Genomic DNA, 19774 nt, shown 5'->3' with positions numbered 1-19774 from the left:
AGTAAATTAGATATTAGTTTCAGTTACCTATAAATAACATTTTAAGCCTCCTACCAAAGCATTTACTAGTCAAAGGATTTAGAAATGTTTGTGGGGTCTTTCCTTGCAGCAATATTGGTCTGTATCATTTATTCCATTATGAAGATGTGAAATACATTCTGAATTGTATTTGAGTAGTGGATTGGATGTGGTTTTGGAGCATTACATTGTCACAGATAGATTCAGACTTAGTCTCTGTTTTGTGAAGAGGAGGATCTGTGGTCTTTACTTTTGAGGAATCTGTAAAAGATAATGTGGGATAAATTCAAACTAGGGAAGAAAAATAAGTAGTAGTAATGTTGAGCAAGAGTGAACAGTTTTTCAAGTCTGAACACCCACATCAAGTTTTTTGGGTTTTTTGGGGTTTTTTTTTGGTTTTTTTTTTTAATGCTGTAAATGAACTAAATTGAGTGAATTTAGCTTGACAGATATTTGGATTGAAGAGAGCAGGACAAATGCCTCAATAGCCTTCCATAGTGCGTCAGATGTATCAAGAGAGTTATAGTCATAACCATTATACAATCTACTGATGATTTTTGTTGATGAAAAACAGTGGCCCAGCATTAATAGTATTGGTTACTTAGCAGATCTGAGACCCATTACTTCAGATTTACAGGATCTTTTTCATAATGTTAGTGGTGAACTGTTGACCTGCTACCAGTATCAAGCCATACCGGGGATGCTTAACTAGCAGTTTCACTCCAAATCCTTGAAAGTGCAAGTTTCAGAATCATTTGAATCAACTATGCCACTCACCTTTTCAGAAAAGTAAGTGTATTATCATTCAGCTTATCATAATTGTTGCTTGTTTTCTAAGATACATTTTAAAATTGAGCTGCCAATTTTCTTGAAGTGTACATAAAATATGCATAGCCTCTTTAGCTGTGCGTTCAGTTTTGATCCTTTGATACGTTTCTGCTCTCCACCCGGCTGATGCTCAGTTTGTTAGGTTCCCTGTGTTACATGGGGCTGTACCTTAGCAGTATTCTGTAAATACAATTTTAGCATCTTACACCATGAAAGGTGTCCTGTACCTGTAAGAAAATTAAAACAAGCCCATCAATTTTATAAAAAATGCGAGGGAGAAAACCTCCTAGAATAGTGCGAAAAGTTGGCAATAAGTGGTTGAAAATGTGCAAAAGACTTGTGTTTAAATTGCTTCCTTTCCCCCTCCCCACCAAGTTTAATGCATTATTTACAATGGGTATTAATATTGAAGTTGGATATAATTATTTTTTTTTGTTCACGCAGATAATGGACTATAATAGGACTATAATATCTAAATGCCATCTTTAATTTTGTTGTACAATTACTGCTATTTCATATCTCATGGCTGCAGAATGAGAAAGGATAGTATCTGTTTAGTATTTTCCTTTTCTACCTTATTGCTTTCAAATAATTTCTCCAGCAAAGTTTTTCTTTTTAGTTTTTGTTTCTTTTGTTTCTTCCTTGCTTCACTCTCCCATCCCTTTAGTCAGAGGTCAAGAGTTGCTGCTGTGTTGAAGCTGCTACAAATATCACTGTCTAGAGTGATACTCTCGCAAAATGCAGGGCAGTATAGTACAGCCGGTACCCTCCCTTCCAGCCACTGCTTGAATTGCTGTTTGAACAAGCTGAAAATGCATTCAGTCCAGTGTCATTTCATAAACATGTTAACTGGGCACTGGAGGGGCTGGTTTCAACTAGAAAAATGCAATTCCAATTCACTGAATTGCAAAATGGTTAGTAACAGTTTTTAGCAAATTAGCATGCTTCATTATGCTCATATTGTAGAATGATTTCAGTGTCTGCCTGGTTAGTTCATACACAAAAAAAATCCTGAGGCCAGGGTGTTTTCTGCTGACACCAAATGGCGCTTCCTAAATTATGTCTGACTGATACCACATTTTCATGTCTCTGACTGTGTATTTATCTATTCCCAATTATGAGCCCTTATTATCTAGTAACTCAGCTAAATTATGGTCACTGTGTTGCATTTAAGGGTACTTTCTCTCTTTATGTCCTTTAACAGAAAGAAAGTTTCCATATGCATGCTGTTTTATTAATTCTCTTCTGCAATTTAAAACCCATATTGAATTGTCTGTGTTCTTAGTGCTTCTATGTTGAGGTTGATGTGTGAACTGTGAGCCTGCTATATATATAAGTGTTGTAGCTTCATTTTTACCTCCATTAGTTCTCATGAACTGAGGATTTGGCCCCGATTCTTGATTTCTTGACCAGTTGATAAGAAGGCTGTCCTAGCATTCACCTGTTAGTCTGTGAAAACCTATTGGGAATCTGCTTTGTACCTTTGGAGTGGATCATACATGGGCAAACCTATGAAAGTGGATTAGTATCAGTTCATGCCAAACTTTTCCATGCTTGGAAGGATAAGAGGAGAAAAGATGAAGGTTTGAAGATTTTTTGGATTAAGGAAGCGGGTACAGAGGCTTTATGATTTCTGTTCTTCACATACAGATTCTGTTGAAAGGTAGGTGCTGGCACCTACTGGGTACCAAGTTGCAGTAAGCTTGATTGTGTTTCTGTGTTCTCACAACTGTCTCTGTGGGTATTCACTTGGTGCTGGCTTTCCCAGTAAGCAACACAGAAGATGTAGTTCACCAAAGTGCTAAAATTTCCTGCATCATTTGGCCTGTGGTCCACTTCAGTCTTGCAGAGAGATTTAGTTCTCTGTTGTTTTTTCTTCGTACTTTTGATAAAGCATGATACTGGTACCCCTTAAGGTTATGACCAAGAGGACTGTTTTTATGCTTGGATTAGCTCCAGTCTTGTCTTCTCTCCCATGCACATATTCCAAGAGCTCCAAAGCAGCTTTTAGTCTAATTTTTCTTTCGTTGTAGATGGAACTGCTTTACATGGGATAATCCTTGAACAGCATGCAAAATGTTACCTATGTGTTAAGTTAAAGGTGTTCTCTCTCTGGAACACTACCTTTCCAGTGCTCTGTGTATTTGCAGTGTGAATTTATTCCTAATGTGAATCCAGAAAATGTTGAAAAATGGGATTTGAGTCCTGACACTGTCTCAGTGTCATGGTGGTTAATGAAACATAGTCTTGATCTGAACTCATGACTTTGGAACTTTTAACCCCAGGTGACCTGGGAAGATCTCCAAGTTTGTTGCTTTTGGAGCACATGACAAGATTATGTAATCACACATCGGCAAGGGGAGGACGAGGGAGTTTTATTTTCTTTTTGCTTCAGTTTACTTAGTTTTAAATTTAGTTCTGCTTGACAGTTTCCTTTTGGGGCTAGACATTTGGGGTTTTGTTTTGATTAAGTCAATGTGCTACCTTGTACAAGCTACAGAAAAGGCATTTTATAAATATGCATAGTCGTAGATGTTAAAAAAAATACTCTTAAAGTACTAAACTATAGAACAGTTCTGTGTTAGAGACTCTTAAGGTGACCTTGGGGAAGTAATTTGATCTCTTCTTGTGTTAATCTGTAAAATGAGGATAAGAACATTCCTCTTGTCTGCCTTGATTATTTGAATTAGAGGTCTTTGGAGCAGAGAGTTTCTTTTACTTTGTTTCACAGCTGTGACAAGGAAATCTTAGTCTTGGGAGTTAACTACTTCCACTTATACAAAAAAAAAAGAAATCCAGTGCTATGTGAATATCTTATAAACATCGTATTACTTTTTAAAATCAAAACAACTGTAAAGGGATTATGTGTTTATTGGCAAATTTATGGTCTTGCTTGTTCTGTACTTTCTCCTTCTAAATTTATTTTTAACATTAGGTTTCAAATGGCAGTTCTGGTGTGCGGCGTTGATACTGAGAGAAACAAAAATAATGAAGGAGGTGCCAGCTCAGGCACTGCATGCTTGCTGGAGGTTTGTTTTTTTGTTTTTTTTTAAATAGCACTTAGTTCACATGAGGGTATGAATATTCATATCTGAAGAGTTGAGCAAGTACAGTGTGCAGTCCTGTCATGCCCAATGGCTTCCCATGTTTCCCAGTAGTGAAATTCCATACATTCCTTGCATCCCAGCTGTGGGTAGGAGCCAGATCTCTGAAGTAAGATGGCAGCTATTTTATATTGAGAAATGGGAGAACTTTTGCTGTTGATCTCACTGGAGGAGAGGGCTTAGTGGTTTTAGTTGTTAAATTTGAGACCACAGAGTTCACGGGTTCAGATCGCGGTAGAGGCAGTTAAGCTGTTCCTCCATCTGAAACAGTGAGTGTTGTGGGCCAAACCCCACAGTTTTGAGTAGGGAATATTCAATAAATTTAATTTATTGGCAATTAATAAACTTTTAATTTCTGATTCTGGAGTTGAAAATAAAAGCAAGCAAACACATGCTTGGAGAAACACACCTCAGATTCTCTCTGGACACTTCTTCCCCGTCCTGGTCTCCAGTCACCATGCTATACATTATACTCTCTACCTTTGGTGAGGCGAGGGTGACGCAGGAGACTGGGGTCAGTGCATTGTTGTTCCTGTCATTTTGATGCTTCTTTTTCCTTATTCAGTTTTTTCACCATGGGTTCCTCTGCAGGCCACAGTCCTTTTAGAGTCATACCTCCTCCTGAGTCTCCTCTCTGTCCCTGCTTGGGGCAGCTAGTTTGCCTCAGCATTTCTTCTGCCCTGCTGGCTCTCTTGCCCTGGCATTGTTTTTATTTCTCCCTTACCTGTGTTTTGGTGTCTCTCCTGCCATGGCATTGTCTCCTGCGTCTCCTCCATTTTTCAGCATCCCTGGTGCTCTGGCATGTCTCTTGCGTCTCCTGAGTGTCTGTCCTTTCAATGTTTACTGCCTGTTTTTATGTATATGTTTTTGCAGAGGTGTTATTTGCTTCTCTGGTTCTGTTTTGATGTGCAATGGGTCCATTTTGTCCATTGCTGAGCTGGCTGGAACCAACTGTGACCAGCACACTGCAGTCCAGGAGCACCTCCTACACAAGTCACCACTGCAGCATCCTCACTAGCAAAGCCCTGCTGGTTATGTTGAATACGAGTGAGTAGACTGCCAATTATGTGGTTGCTTTTCTTGGATGCAAATTCAAAAGGCAAGGCTTTTAAAGATAGAGTCTTGGCATAGTGAAATTGTACATGTTTAAAATACATTAAGCTAGGGCAAAGAAATATTTTTTCCAGAGAGGAGTTAGGAAGCTTGGTAGGAAAGTACTTGCAAGTTAGGACAATAATTTGGCCTGCCACTGTAGGGGAGTCAGTTCTATTTGTGGAAAAATTAATGCATACCAGGGGAAAAGACCAAGTTCCACTAATCAAAATGTGCTCTGCCCTTTGAGTGGGAGAAGCCAGAGAACAGGATTTCGTTGTTTCTGGGGGCAATCCATAACTAATTTAAAAAGGATTATTCATAACAAAGTTGGTTTTCCACCTAGAGAACAGTCAGTATCCCCAAAAGGATGATTAATCCTTGCCTTCATTGAGCCTGGATAGCTTTCAGGCTAACTAGGGATCTGGCTGAGGAGAACACTTAGGCATTGTCTTAAGCTTATTCTGTTCAGCAGAGTATCTTGTTGAGTCTAATTGAATCACTGGGATTTAAAGCTAAGTAAGTGCTTCAGTGTAGTCTCAAAGTTGGACTCCCATTTTTGGAGGCTTAGTGATATTTTTGCAGCAAAGTCATGTATACTATTAGTGGCAGTCATTTTGTGTTGTATGTTAGCTGCATTTTTGTGTAAGAGATGAGAGAAATAGTACTGGCTTTTATATGGGTTTATCATAAAGTGCTATAAACCAAGAAATGATAGATGCCTTCTGTAGCTCAGTCTTGTATGTTATCTGTTATTATATTCCATATAGACAAGAAAACAGAAGCAGGAAAGCTGAGGAATCCCCTCAAAGCTGCAAAGGGGCAAGTGCTAAAATGAGGGTCAAATCAAGTAATGCCAGATGTTCAGAAGTGACATGTTGTTACATTTATGCTATGTGAGAGCCTAATATGCAAGGTTCTATAAACAGTGTCAGTGGGATAGATCCCTAATTCCCAGCGCTGTTAGCACCAGTTTGATATCACAGATGTTAGTATAATCTACATGACAGTATTGTGGAACTTTGAATTAGTTCAGGATCTGGTAGAGAAGCAGGATCTTAAAATAATATCAAATTAAAGAAGTGATCCAAATATAAATGCAGCCTTGCAGAACAGTGAGGGTTATCTTTTAGTACTGCCGAGTCAAACGAGTCAATAAATGGCTTGTTTGTTCAAAGAAGCTGTTGCATTTGTTGGTTGGGTTTTTTTCTCTCCAAAGGCACCTCAAAACAGTATTTGATGGATATGAGAGCATCAGTTTGCTATCCAGCACTTGAAGTGCTAGCCAGAGGAACAGACTGTATTCAGGAAGACTGTATCAGTCAGTGCTTTCTATATGATAGTCCATTTACCATATAGTGTTAAAAGTTGATAGACTTTCAGAACACACCATTATTTGTTGTTGAAATAATGTACCTCAAGGAATTGACTTCTATGCTGCAAATGTTTGTAAGGTCTATGTGCCAACATGGGCAGTTAACCACAGGGCAGGGCCTCTGAAATGTCAGGTTTATCAGCTCTGTACATGGCAAACTATCCTGGGAGTCAGGAGCCACGTGGAGAGTTATGTTGCTCATGAATGTCGCTGTCTAGTTTTACTTTAAGGCTGTGTAGCTCAGTCCTTAGAAATGCCAGAAGTGAGGGTTCAAGATCCTTGACTGAAGGGGAGATTCAAAGTGTGAGCAACAGGGCTTCCATGGTTTAAAAACATGTTTTTAGAGGACAGGTCTCTGCAAGGTTCTTGCACAAAACCTTTGGTGAGTTTGCTGGTGGTAACTGAGGGGAGATTTTCCTACAGATTCTGTTTTGAAAGATCTTTATGACAGGCCTATTTCTGTGCAGGCTTTCCCTTATTTTTCATACACACATCAAACTGCAGCAGTGATACATCATTATGAAGATACCAAAAGCTGTCTGGGAGATCACTGTCTTAAATAGGTCAGTGGTCCTCCTCAGATAATCTCAGGGTAAACAGCAGGAGAATTGCTTTTTAAAATTAGCATTTTTATATCGACTTACCTCAAAAGGGAATTTAATTCCTTTTACTGTACAGAATACTTTTGGCAGCCTCAGAAAAGCAGCATAGGGGAACTCTAACTAGAGTTTGCTGCTGCTGACTGAAATCCCCACGTGGGTTGCTGTTAAGGTAGCTAAGAGGCCTGTTTGACATTTGAATGCTATTAAGGGTAACTACTACTCATCAGTAAGCCGGAATTTCCATGCTGTCTGGAAAAAGCAATTGCTTTTTCTGCTAACTTCAGCAACTTGCTTTCATGCAGCCATGAGGATCCTTGAGGATTTTGCAGTGAATAGTTTGACACTTCCGTTTATTCAGTGTTTTGAGTAAGATTTTGATATGGACATCAAGTGATATGTATGAGATGGGCGCTCAGAGTATTCTTAGGAGTTTTTGAATTTCTCACTACCCCTGTCCTATGTTAGGAAAAAAAACCCAAACAAAATACTCTCTTGAAATAGTGACTGGATCTTCCTATGTACGGCTGGTGTGTTGAAGGCATAACTCAAAATTATTTTACCACTTACCAGGCTGATAAACAGTTGCTACACGTTATAGACTTGCAGATGTTAGGTGTGAGAAACACATGCCTAGCATGATCCTCCAACTCTTTCAGGAAGGAGTTTTGAAGGGTGAATTGACTGTCTTGCAATACTGTCCCTTACGAAGTTGGTTGTGTAAGTAAATGCAGAGAACTTTTGCAGGTGTGATGAAGATCAATAAGGGTGTTCTCAGAACATTAGATAAGACAGTCTGGGTTCACTATCTTTTTATCAACCAATTTGTATCATGATCTGTTTCATGAAAAATTACTCTGTACCAGTGTAGAAATATGGCAGACTAAATTCACTTTATGCTTCTTCCCTTTGGTTTGCTAACCACTTATCAGTAATCCATCTGTTAACAATCATGTTGAGTAATGCAGTTTTTGATTCAAAGACTGGCTTAGCTCAGTCAACATTTGTTTCACCATCATCTGTTTCACAGCACGTCTTAGCTTGCTGCATACTTCATTAAAAGATTAGTGCCTTTTCATTACTGAAAATAGTTTTAAAACTGCCTATTGCTTTCACTGTTTGAGTTGAAAACAACTCCTGATCGTGCTCATTAACAAGCTGTTCATAACTTTTCTTTGAAAGGATCATAATTTTTCTTAAACAGTAATTGTCATATATGTCATGTAAAAAAAAAAAAAGAATAATTTTGTCAAGTCATTTTGTTTCTACAGTATAGATGTTACAGAATGTGCTCTTGTTCACCTACCAAGTGACCAAAGGCAAATGTGTGGACAGACATGGTAGAAGTCGTTGGTGCTAAGCAAACAAGTTTAGTACTGGTGCTGTTTTAGAGAATGACAAATTCTTCTAAATAAGCTCTGATGCTTTTGTATTGAGAACAGCATCAATAATACTGCTACAGTTTAAATGGATTGTAGAACTGAGTTAGCCGTAAGGTGTGTTTGTACCTGACAAACTGAGAAAGTGGTCAGGCTCCTGATGGGTTTGAAGCAAGAGTAGAATATCCCAAGGTGCCTAGGTAGTCGGGCATAAGTGCCTACTGAAAACCAGTAAGATTTATGCTTTGTCACTGAGAAACTGTGAAAATTGTACACTAAAGCTATAGAATACCAGAATCTGTGGTGTAATCCTCAGTGTGTCCAGATAAGGTTATAACCCTTAAGTAAATGTAACCAAATTTTCTTAATCTCTCCATTGCCATCAAAAGCATGGTAAGCTGGATCCATCAAGCACATTTATTTTAATCACAGAACAATCCCAAGATTTATTCTAGGACACAGACTTTTTGTGTATGTTGTAGAAGGTGATCACTTTTCAGATAGGATCAAGCAGGTGCTGGTGTTAAATACTTCCCTTAGTACTGAAACATTCATATGCATAAATCTTTATCCGGATGAGGCCTTAGGCCCTGATCTTGCAGGCTGTCCTGTGGGGAATTGATTGCAGTATCAAACCTGTAGATAACAGAAGAGGGGTGGGAGAAGGGTAGAAAACAGCAGGTAAAATATAGAGAAAATATAGAGAAAAAGCGTGTTTCCAATTGTGTTTTAAAACTATGAAACATGTAATATTTTTTCCCCTGCTATATTTTAAAGCTCATTATTTCCTAGCCTTTTTACACATATGTATATAATGTGGCACAAAGCTTTTTATTTTTGTTTGTAAATAACATAGGAGACTTCTCACTTTGTTTTCAAGTTACAGTTGTTAATATTTTGGGTTATTACCTGACACTTGTCTCTAAATTTTTTATTTCACTCTGTTAGCTGCATTAGTTCTATCCATGTGTTATGCATGCTTACAAATATTTAGGACAGTATTTAAATACTGGCTTTCTTATTTAAAATAGTGTATGCTTCCATCTTTTCTTTTTAAAACTTGATTTCTGGTATTGAAATCTTTGCATCCTATATTTGTGCAAATTAAGTTTGATATCTTTACTTACAATATTTTCTCAACTGTTTTCTTATTAACTACCCTAACCTATCTTCCTAGTTTAACTAGTTAAACTTGTTAATGTCTTTATAGCTTATTTTTCCTTTTAAAGAATCTATTTCTCAAGATAGCAATCCAGCCCATTTCTAGGCTGGACATGTGCCTTGTCCTCTGCTTAGTGTTTTGTGAAAATCTTTTAGTTGCTACAGTACCTGCCAAGAGGTTTGGGCATATGTGGAGAGAATTGATACAAATCTGTTCATTACTAAGTTGTAGTCAGCCCTACCTCTGGCCATGAGGTGCTATTTTGAGGATAGATACCTCTGGTGTACTTTGTTTATTCTAGCGGAAGAACTATGGCTGGGAAGCATACATTATGGTGATAACTGAGTAGGATACATAAGAAGAGTGTCAGTTTTTCTTAGGTCTTCTCTTTGTTAAACAAGTAGAGAATAAGACCAGAGACAAAGGACTGGGGGATTAGTAGTACTTCTTTCTGGATCTAAACCAGAACGGACATTGGGCTATGCTATCCATCTTTACATGGCTATCTCGTATAATCCAACCTTCTTTCCTTCACTGTCCTACTTGCTAAGCTTTAACTTTCATCCCACCAGCAACCCATAAAAAGGAGTGTCAGTTAACATGGGCGAGAGCAGCTGGTGCCTTGCCCTATCAGTATGAATGCATTGGCCAGCTACTATGCTCTCACATGTATGTGCGTACCATGTATCACCATGATTAGGGCACTAGCTTCTGCGGTGCCAAAAGAGATACTGTCCAGCAGTGTTCTGATTGCTACTGTGGTCCTGTTTGCATCTGCTGTTTTCAGCAGCAGGTTAACTGTAAGGGGAAAATAACAATACTTTTATGGAAAATACCAGAAAACATTTTAAAATTATGGAAAATAACTAGAACTTTAAGATTTTTTCCTACCCTTTTTAAAAATAGCTACTTTCATTATATGTAGACAGCGAAAATAGTTTTAAGACAAATTGGCACACTGTAGGAGTGATACAGAAAAATTAACAGGAAGAGAGAGTTTTAAAATGATTCTTCAGATTATTTGAATGGCAATAATAAGAGCAAGCTACAGTCTAGGATTTTGCCTTAGGCTTTTTCATACATGTGTAGGCATGCAGCTTATTAGTATCTCTTTATGGGAGTGCCTCCTTCCAGGATATCCTGGAATTTCTGAAGATTCCTGTCTGATACCTGTGGGTAGTGACTGCAGTAACTTCTTTATCTGTCCCTGACAGCTGGGAGGTTTGATTTCAGTCTCAGTCACGGTTTGGTCACCTTAGCTGATAGGATTCTTAAAGATTTAAGATTCAAGAACTGAGTCTGCAGATAAGCTAAATGACACTGCATTTTTCATCCCTTCTTCTTAATAGCTAGTTTAGTAACTCCTCAAGGCTCCACTGTGCTGGGCTTTTCCTCGGAGAGTGTACAGGCTATAGATGGACAGGCTTTACAAACCAGAGGTTACAGACGTTCACCTCTGCAAGAAACACAAAGGATGGGAGAAAATGACTTCTCCTCTCTTTACAAAGAGAGCACGGAGAAGAAGTGATAAGCCAGATCTGGTTCTTGAACTTGGTTCTCTGGTGTCTCTCTAGCACCTTTCATCCCAGAACAGCTTTTTTCACAGCTTGTAGTCCTGTGCACAGTGCCTACCTGCCTACCTCTGTCCTGTCCCAAGCAAGCAGCTGCCCAGCTGGAATAACTACAGCCGCTTGACAGCATCGGAGACTGAGGGAGTTTTGATTTTGAAACCTTCAAGTTTTGAACTTCAAATCCTGTAAATTAATTTAAGAAATTATGGCCTCCAAAGCCGTATCAGGTATTACGGAGAGAGATGGCAAAGAGCACTGTGGCTTGTAGGAAGATTTGGTTGCATTTACTGTCTTGGCAGTCTCTAGCACAGTCATTTTACCTTCATTCTGGAAAGCAGTAAGGAGTGAGGGAATCTAAAACAGTCTAGCAAAAAACTATGCAGTAGTTTCACACTGTTAAATCTTTGCTTTATTTTTCCCTCTTAATAGTCTTCAGTCAAGAAAACACAGCAGCCAATTGAAATTTAGCATTTCAGAGCGTGCTGTCTGTATTGGGCCACTTTTAAGATATAAAGGACGCGGCTGTGAAATCCTGAGAGTCCCCTTGTCCATGCTGCTATGGGCACAGCATGATCTCAGTGCTGTGCAAAAGAGCCAAGAGGTTGTGGAGCTAGAAGTCACAGAAGCTGTATATCCCAGCATGAAGTTTGAAGTTACACCTGCTACAACATGGTTAGAGTTGACTGAACATAACTTCATTTCTGAAGGTAGGCATGCAAATGTGAAAATGACAAAAATTCACCTGTTAAAAGAACAATAGCCCTCCTGTTTAAATTTAGAGGAAGCTGCTTTTTACTTCGGTTTAGAGCAGAACTGAACCCAGCATATTTTGCTGTGACCTCTGATTTGCAGCATACACATAGCAAGGCGTTTCCCAGAAGCTTCTTTCTGACTTCCAATAAAAAGCTGAAGTATTCTGTGGCTTGCAGCAGAGACATGGAGTCTTGCCAGCAAGAATCTGCAGCTAAGAGTCACTTAGCCTGAATCTTTGGTTTCCTAACAGTTCTATGTTCAGGGAGAGGATCATCAATAAGGGAGGCTGCAGTATTTATTTTCCTTGTTTTCTTTTATTCAGCAGCTGTTGCTCTTTAGGTAGTTGCTGTAATTTCCATTTCAGAAAGGTTTGGTATGAGTACTGCAGTCCTTTTTCTGGCTGATGCAGCAAAACATATAATTGCTCTTAAACCTTTGTACAATGGTCTGCTCTACATAAAGCACCACTGACAGGACAGTATTAAACTTTGCACAGCAAATTAATTCCTTCATTTTGCTCAGAAAGTGCCTTAGGTTTCTTGTACGAACATTGGGTTGTTATTGGTCTTTTCTACCTCTTTTTCTTTTTAATTGTTTATTTTTCTTTGGAGGTCTGAGATTATTTTGAGATGTTTTGATAAAATGCAGTAACAAATACTCTCAAGCTGGTAGAGTTGCTTTGAATTTACATCGATATAGTACAGTTGCAAAATTTAATTAAATGAACGTTGCATGATTCACAGGGGAATGCAAGGAATGACAAAAATCATGGTGATATGTCTATGGAGCACAAAGCAATACTCCAGTGACAAAGACTGTCTTCCTCATAGAAGAAGGTGCTATTGATGTTTGGAGTTTGTTTTTTTTTCTCCTTTCCCCCCCCTGAATTAAACAACATAATCCAGACTTTCCAGTTGTCCCAGTCAGTGAACATGTTACTCTGGGTAAATTGGATATTTAATGGGACATTGATTTGTCTTATTGGAAGCCCAGATGAGTTTAAGAAAGCATTAATTATTCATTTAAGCTGGTCTTGTAATCAAGAGTGGAAGTCTCAACCTAGTTTGTCTTGAAAAGTTCTTCTGTGTATACCTCATGTTATACACCTTTACATCGCTCACCTTTACGTATCTCATGTATGTTCATTAATAAAGAAAAAAAAATGTCTTCAGGCAGTACCCAGTAACATTGCAAGTTAGAACTGTTATAAGGCAACCTGAAACTTTGGAAATTTTTATTGATGATCTTTTGTAATTAGTCTCTGTAAAATTGTAAAGACTATGACAACTTAGACTTCTATAAGTACTGTAGCTTTCATAGTTAATCTTGAAAAGTGCTGAAGGAATAAAAGTAAGACTAAATATTCAATGAAATTGTTGCATCTGTTTGATCTGTATGCCTGCTTCCAGCACCCCTTTGTTCAAGTGTAGACACTGCACTAGTTTAACTAGAGCCAGTTTAAAAAAACAGTTCACTTAGTAGCCTAGGTGCTTTTGATGGAATGACATTTGTTTGAAACTAGATCCATTGTGTTAGTAGGCGTTTGCAGCTTGCTGATGTGAGCTAGACTGATACATTGTGTATAATCTTACACAAAGAGATCCATGCACGTCGTTATACTGGTTGGGCTAAACTGATATAAAATCACATCTTGACTTAATCTGACATGTAGACAAGTATCAGTTCACATCAGTATACTGGAACTGGTAAATACTTGACTTGTGTTCATATTGCACTACCCATGCAGTAAGTGTGTACTTTATGGTATGAAGACAATTGTGAGCCCTAGTACTGAACAAAGAATGTGTTGCTCTTGTAGCATCTCTCCCTCAAAGTTGTTAATTCATGTTCTTTTAATTTGGAAGATGGTCATGGTGTTAATATATTTGGATTTGAAACTTCATTAAAGGCAACACAGCTCCTCAAGTTAGTGTTTGTCCACTCACACACTTTCCAATAAATGCTGCTTCCAGAAATATGGCAGGTGTGGAATATGTAATCCGTCAGGACTTACTGTCTTAGGTTCTTACGTGACTCTTTCCATCCAAGTGCCCGGGAACCTTGTCACCTATTTATTCTCACAGTGGGGTAAGGCTAACAGTGCTGTTACACCTGGTTTACAGGCAGGGGCACTCAATACACAGAGAAACTAAAACATTCAGATAACCTGATTTTAAGCTGATAGGTTACAGGCTCAGAGACTTAGCTGAACTTCACTGTCTGACCTTAGTCCTTTAAGAGTTAAGAGCATGCGATGCAAAGAGCCCAGATATCTGTTGTGAAGCAGGGGTTGGAACCTGGGTTATCCAGATCCTGAATTAATGTCCTGTCACTAATTATACTGGCTAGTCTGTTACTGTCTTAGTCGTGATATAGTTTCCTTACTGCACCACTGCTGCTGGTGCATAATGCCTGAGAATATATCCTCTAGCATGCAGTTGATATTGGGAGGGTTGGAGCAGGCAGAGCCTGAAATAGTTACTGTCTCAAGATATGAAAACCTTGTAAGGAGGTGAGCCTAGCTCCTAGCTCAGGGTTTTCAGACCCATAGGAGCTCACAATTTACATGTCCAGTAAGCTGGTTGGACTTCAGCCACAAACATTTAAATAAATTGCTTGTAAAGGTATTTCTCTTTCTTTTTCTTTAGTTCCCTGTTCTGTCCTCAGTGTTGTCTATAGAGGGTCACCTCTGCCACTGAGAAGCCTTGTGTGTATTGCATATATCCAAAGGAAAAAGCTTACAAGCAATTCCTTGCAAAAGTCAATTACTCAATCTTGACCTACAATGCTAAATTGAGGCCAGTAAGACAAGCACCATAATTAGCTTCACTTAAGAGATCAGTCTGAAAATAGCAACTAGCAGTATTTATATTCATTTAAATGGCTGTAAAGGCAGAACTGGAAAGAAGTTGTATCATTGGACCAGTCTTGAAAACATTTATCTACTCTCTAGTAAAGAGCAAAAACTTGTCTTTCAGATCAACAATGGAAGATCTGGATGCTGTCATGCAGAATATGTTAGGGTGTCTTCCACATGTGAGTTTGAGAGCAGAATGTTGTGGGTACAGATTTCACATTGCAGCATTTACATCCTAGAGAGCGTTTGTCCAAATCCTTGACCCAGTTCCTTATTTGAGCAACTTAAAAATTCTGTTACCTTTTCTTAAGTTGGCATCAGGCCCATCTCAGGCTGTCTGGATCTGAGAGGGAATTTTCCTCATAATAATTTAATTCGCTAGCACTTGTCTCTATGTTTGTCTCTTATTTTCTTTATTTCTTTCTCATTGCATAAACTATGTGTTTCCTTGGTTACAAGTTAATAGTCTTGTTTGCAAGAATAATAACTTCTACTCCAGAAATAGTATTGCATTGCAGACTGTTAGATGAGGTTCACTCAAGGCAAGGCATTTACTGGGCTCTTATTTAAATGGAGCTGCTAATTGAAATACTGGTTCATATTGCCAGCTGCATTCTGTTCACCAGTATGGGCTGAATAACTGCTCAAGGGAAATAGTTGAAATGAGGCTACCAGAGGAGGAGGTATTCAAAACTTTGAGCTTGAGTAGAATTCAGCCATTTTCTTTGAAGACTGGGGGAGTGGGGGGGGGGGGGGGTGAAGATCAAAATAGCAGCTGCCATATTAGTTTGGCTAGATTTACAGCAGAAATTATTGCTTGGAATATTTGTTATCCTCTATTCTTGATGCTGTTACTCCTGTAATCACATATTAGGCTTTTTTATTATTAATCTTGCATTTATATAATGCAGAATGATGACAGCGTTTCTTCACTAGGTCATTTATAAAGGAGAGTAATATGGAAGGACTTCATGAAGCGATGGGGCTTTTTCCCTAGAAGTTCATTGAGGAAGGGGAGGAAAATGGTGCAGTAAATATGAGCAAGGTATCCGTTATGCTGCTGCATAAGCAGTAACCTGAAAAAAAGCATAATCCTGGCTGGGGAGATGTCAGGAATTGATGAGGAAAGGAAAAGAGTTCCAGAAAACACCAACATAAAATAATGAAGATGATTCCCAGTGACAGTGAGAGTAATGTGTGTATCAGCAGTCAGTCCTTTGCAGGCCAGGAAAAGCAGGACAGGAATGGTATAAAGACATAGGCGTGGGTAGAGAGGTATGTTTTCTCTGAAATGTTCTGATGAGCATCACTAGTTTGAGAACAATATTACAAGAACAACTTTCTACTGCTAGAATGGGATGTGGGAGGGAGGTTTGAAGGAACGTTGTTTCGTTCAGGAACATTCTGGGTAATATTTTCCACTTCAGACAGTACAGCTGAGACTCAATCTTGCTCTCGCTTACACCCATGCATTTCTATTAGGGCCTCAAGCTGCCACAAGACACATCTGAAGAGAAAGTAAAACACTTTTTATGGAAGCCAAATGTGGAGCAATAAAACTTTTACTACGACAATGAAATATACAATAAAGCTGACACAAACCTTTCCTGTTCCTATCCAAGCTCTGCTCAGGGCTGTGGGATAGCTGATCAATTACTACCACCTGGAAATTTGTTTCCCTGACTATATTGCAGATGCTTTGGTCATTTCTGTCTACTTACAGTATCTCTAATTTGCATGCAGAGAGTTGTTTCTGCTAGAATTAATGGGAGTAAAACCAAATAATGTTGGCTTCTTTTCTCTTAAGATGTGCTTTCCCTGTGTTAGGTATGTGCTGTAGCAAAATGGAGATATTTGTAGTTTGTATTTAATATAGTCATTTGCATGCAAAGTCAGGCTGCCTGGTTCATCTGGTTTCCCCAAACATGATTTGGAATTGCTTTCCTTTCATTCTTTCTTGGATTAAAATAACCCAGTTCTTGTTGCCTTGTGTGCTCATTGAATGGTTTGCACACACTCATGTTCTTGGAAAGAAAAGCTTAGGTATTCTGAAACACTCTGGCACTGAAACTGCAGAGGCAATTTTTGCTTGTCTTTCTGTGGCAGCCTCAGTGGAAGGAGATAGCTGATGTGAATGGCTTAAACTACTGGTTTATGAAAAGGCTATATTTTAAAAAAATGGTGGTGACTTTTTAGATCAGCATAAAATGTGGACAGATACATTTGTATCATGATGAAAAGTGTCTGAGAACACAGACACTTTATGTGTGTACAGGAGAAAATATTCGTTTTGTCTGGGTTTAAATTATTTATTTTATTTTTTTTTTACAGTGGCCCATCCTCAGGAGCCTCACCACCCCTCTGAAAAGCCAGTCATCCACTGCCATAAATGTGGGGAGCCATGTAAAGGTGAAGTACTCCGTGTTCAGGCCAGACACTTTCACATCAAATGCTTCACCTGCAAAGGTAAGACCTTGATATTCTGTTAGAAATGAGTCAATTTGCGCAAATGTACCTTGAACCAGTGATGAGAGGTCACACGTCCTGCAATTGGCCAATTACAGGATATTTTTGTTGTTCAGTGTCTGAAGAATTTGTGGGCGGGAAGGGTAAAGAATGGGGGGTGAAATGGCTGAATAGCACACGTACAAGCAGCAAGGTGAGCAGCACCACACAGAACAAATTCAATATGCACACATCTATGATTTAATTGAAAGGAAAGATTATATGAGATGTTTGATTTGGGGAGGGGTGTGATAAATTTGCCACCACTAGAAGACTCAAAATAGCACATTCTGCTCTGAATACTTATGCATTCATTCCTTTTCTTTTCTACTGTTCACTGGGTACAAGCTACACAATAGATAATTACACCTGAAAGAGATGAGAAAAAATAAAATCTTGGCTGTTTTGAATATTATTTTCAATTTTATTTGCTTCATACAGTTCTATGTAAACAGTCAGTTTCAGATATTTCCCAAATAGTAAATTAGGCCATAATTAGACTCTGGCTGCTTTGGTGATTTTTTTTTTTTTTTTTCTGTTTGTTTGGGAAACAATGGAACAACACTAAACATCCAAGATGAAGTGCTTTATGGAGAGTCACAAAAGATAGGAAGACAAAGTATAGCCCTAGCAGCCACTCAGAAATCCAGTGTAAATATTTGATTTGCTTTCAAATGTTGTGTTGTATGTATTTCCTGTTATTTTCATATATGGAGCAAGAGTATGTTTAGATTATACAGTGTGATGGGGTGAAAAGGAGTATAGCATAAGAATACTTAAGAAATTTCTGTCTTTTTGTAGTTTTTGTTCTAAGTGCTTTTTCAAGGATTTGAATAACCTGGATTATTATTTTTTTTAAACTGTTAATAGCAACCACTGCCTTTCATTAGGGATAGTTATGAAAATTAAGCACCTTTTAACTGAATTGATTGCTAAAAGTAAGTACCTGCCTTCAAAAAAAACCCACCAAAAAACCGCTGATGGATACTGACATCCAAGAGAAACACGCAGGGTGGTCGCTGAGGAGTATGTGCAGGGGCGAGGGGGAGCCTTAGCCACATGTTTTAGGAGAGGTGCCTTCAGTGAGCAAGCAGTGCAGAGGATCGTTACAAAAGGGAAGGGAGCAGGAGACAAAGGATATCTGTAGCAGCCATGCTGATACCGTGACCCTCAGAAAAAGCCAAGCTGGAGCTTTTAAGCTGAGTGGCCGAAAAAATTTTCTTTACTTGCTTTTCTCGTGGTTCAATTTTGCCTAAGTTCAAGAAATAGCAGTATGCGCGCTGACGTGCACACTGTGTATGTGCGTGTATCTATACGTACTCGTGTGCGTAAGTATATGCATACACGCCCAGACGCTTACTGGGGGCCTCTGTTTTGCTGGGCCTTCAGTCTGTGGGGCTGGTCCTCCTCTTCCTCTGTGTGAGCCTCCCTCTCTCACTGGGTCTGTGCTCTCCGGGCCTCCCCTCCCACGGGCTGGGATTCTCCGGGCATCCCACTCTTTTTGGCCTCCCACCTGCCGTGGGCCTCCCACCTGCCGTGGGCCTCCCTGACTCCCTAGGTCTCTACCTCCATGGGACCTTATCCTCTGAGCCTCCTGCTGCTTCGGGCCTCCCTGTGTGAGCCTCCCTCCCTTTCTGGCTCCCCCTCGCTTGGTCTCCCGTGTTTTTGGGGCTCCCTGACTCTCTGGGCCTCCCCTTCCATGGGCTGGGATTTTCTGTGACTCCCAGTTTTATGGAGGGCTCCCCTTTTTTGGAGCCTCTTTCACCTGGGGGCTCCACTTGTGAGCCTCCCACTCGCTCAGCACTTTACTGACTCTCTTGTTCTCAGCCTCTGAGGGCTTTGAGTCTCTGAGCCTCCCAGTGTTTTTGGGGGGCCTCCCAACAATTTTGGGTGACCCAACTCTCTACAAGACTCCGCTGTGTAAGCCTCCTGTCTTTTTATTGGCTTGTCATGCTTTCGGGCCTCCACTCTGACCCTTGCCCTTAGATGTAAGTATCTCTATATTTGTATTTCTATTTGCCTGAAAGAAGTAAGAGAGCTGCATGGCGGGCATCTGGGTTCCTGGCAGAGCTTTCTCTCCTGTCAGGAGAGGCCTCCTGTCAGCCCCAGTTCTGCAAAAGGGTTCTAAGGCTTTGGGTTGTGTAGCCGCCTCGGGAATGGGGAGAGCCCTGCCCACGCCTCAGAGCGAGGACCTGAGGGGCTCTCAGCAGCTCCAGCTCATGCCACTGAGCCCTCTGACCACAACAAGGACTCACTGTGGCTTTTTACAAAAAAAGAGGCTTAATGAAGTGTTAAATAATGGTAAAACTACTTTTTCTGAAATCGTCACCTGTGAAGTTGGGCGTTCTGAAGCAGGAGGCAATCCTGACTCCTTCATGCAGTTTCTGTTTAATGGACAGCAATACAGTTGGCTGAATTAAATAACCATAGTAGATAGAATGACAGGTAAGAATATGGAGAAATACACAGTCCCATGTGAAACAAGGGAAGAGTTGCATCTGTACAACCAGTGTGTGCTGCCTTCAGTCCTA

At 39.6% G+C, this 19774-nt stretch overlaps 1 protein-coding gene across 10 annotated transcripts in view; it reads left to right on the top strand.

Moving 5' to 3' along the window:
- The window catches only part of ABLIM1 (actin binding LIM protein 1), a 209405-nt gene that overhangs the window by 77234 nt on the left and 112397 nt on the right, over window positions 1–19774 (top strand). For all 10 annotated transcript variants that reach the window (XM_049811324.1, XM_049811323.1, XM_049811320.1 and 7 more), the window contains exon 2: window positions 17070–17204. In XM_049811324.1, coding sequence (XP_049667281.1) covers window positions 17070–17204 — 135 coding nt within the window. The remainder of the gene's footprint in view (window positions 1–17069; window positions 17205–19774) is intronic.

The sequence above is a fragment of the Accipiter gentilis genome, chromosome 9 (assembly GCF_929443795.1).
Source record: "Accipiter gentilis chromosome 9, bAccGen1.1, whole genome shotgun sequence".
In the NCBI taxonomy this organism is placed as follows: Eukaryota; Metazoa; Chordata; class Aves; order Accipitriformes; family Accipitridae; genus Astur; species Astur gentilis.
Note: the sequence above shows the minus strand (reverse complement) of the source record. Positions and strands in the feature narration are given on the sequence as shown.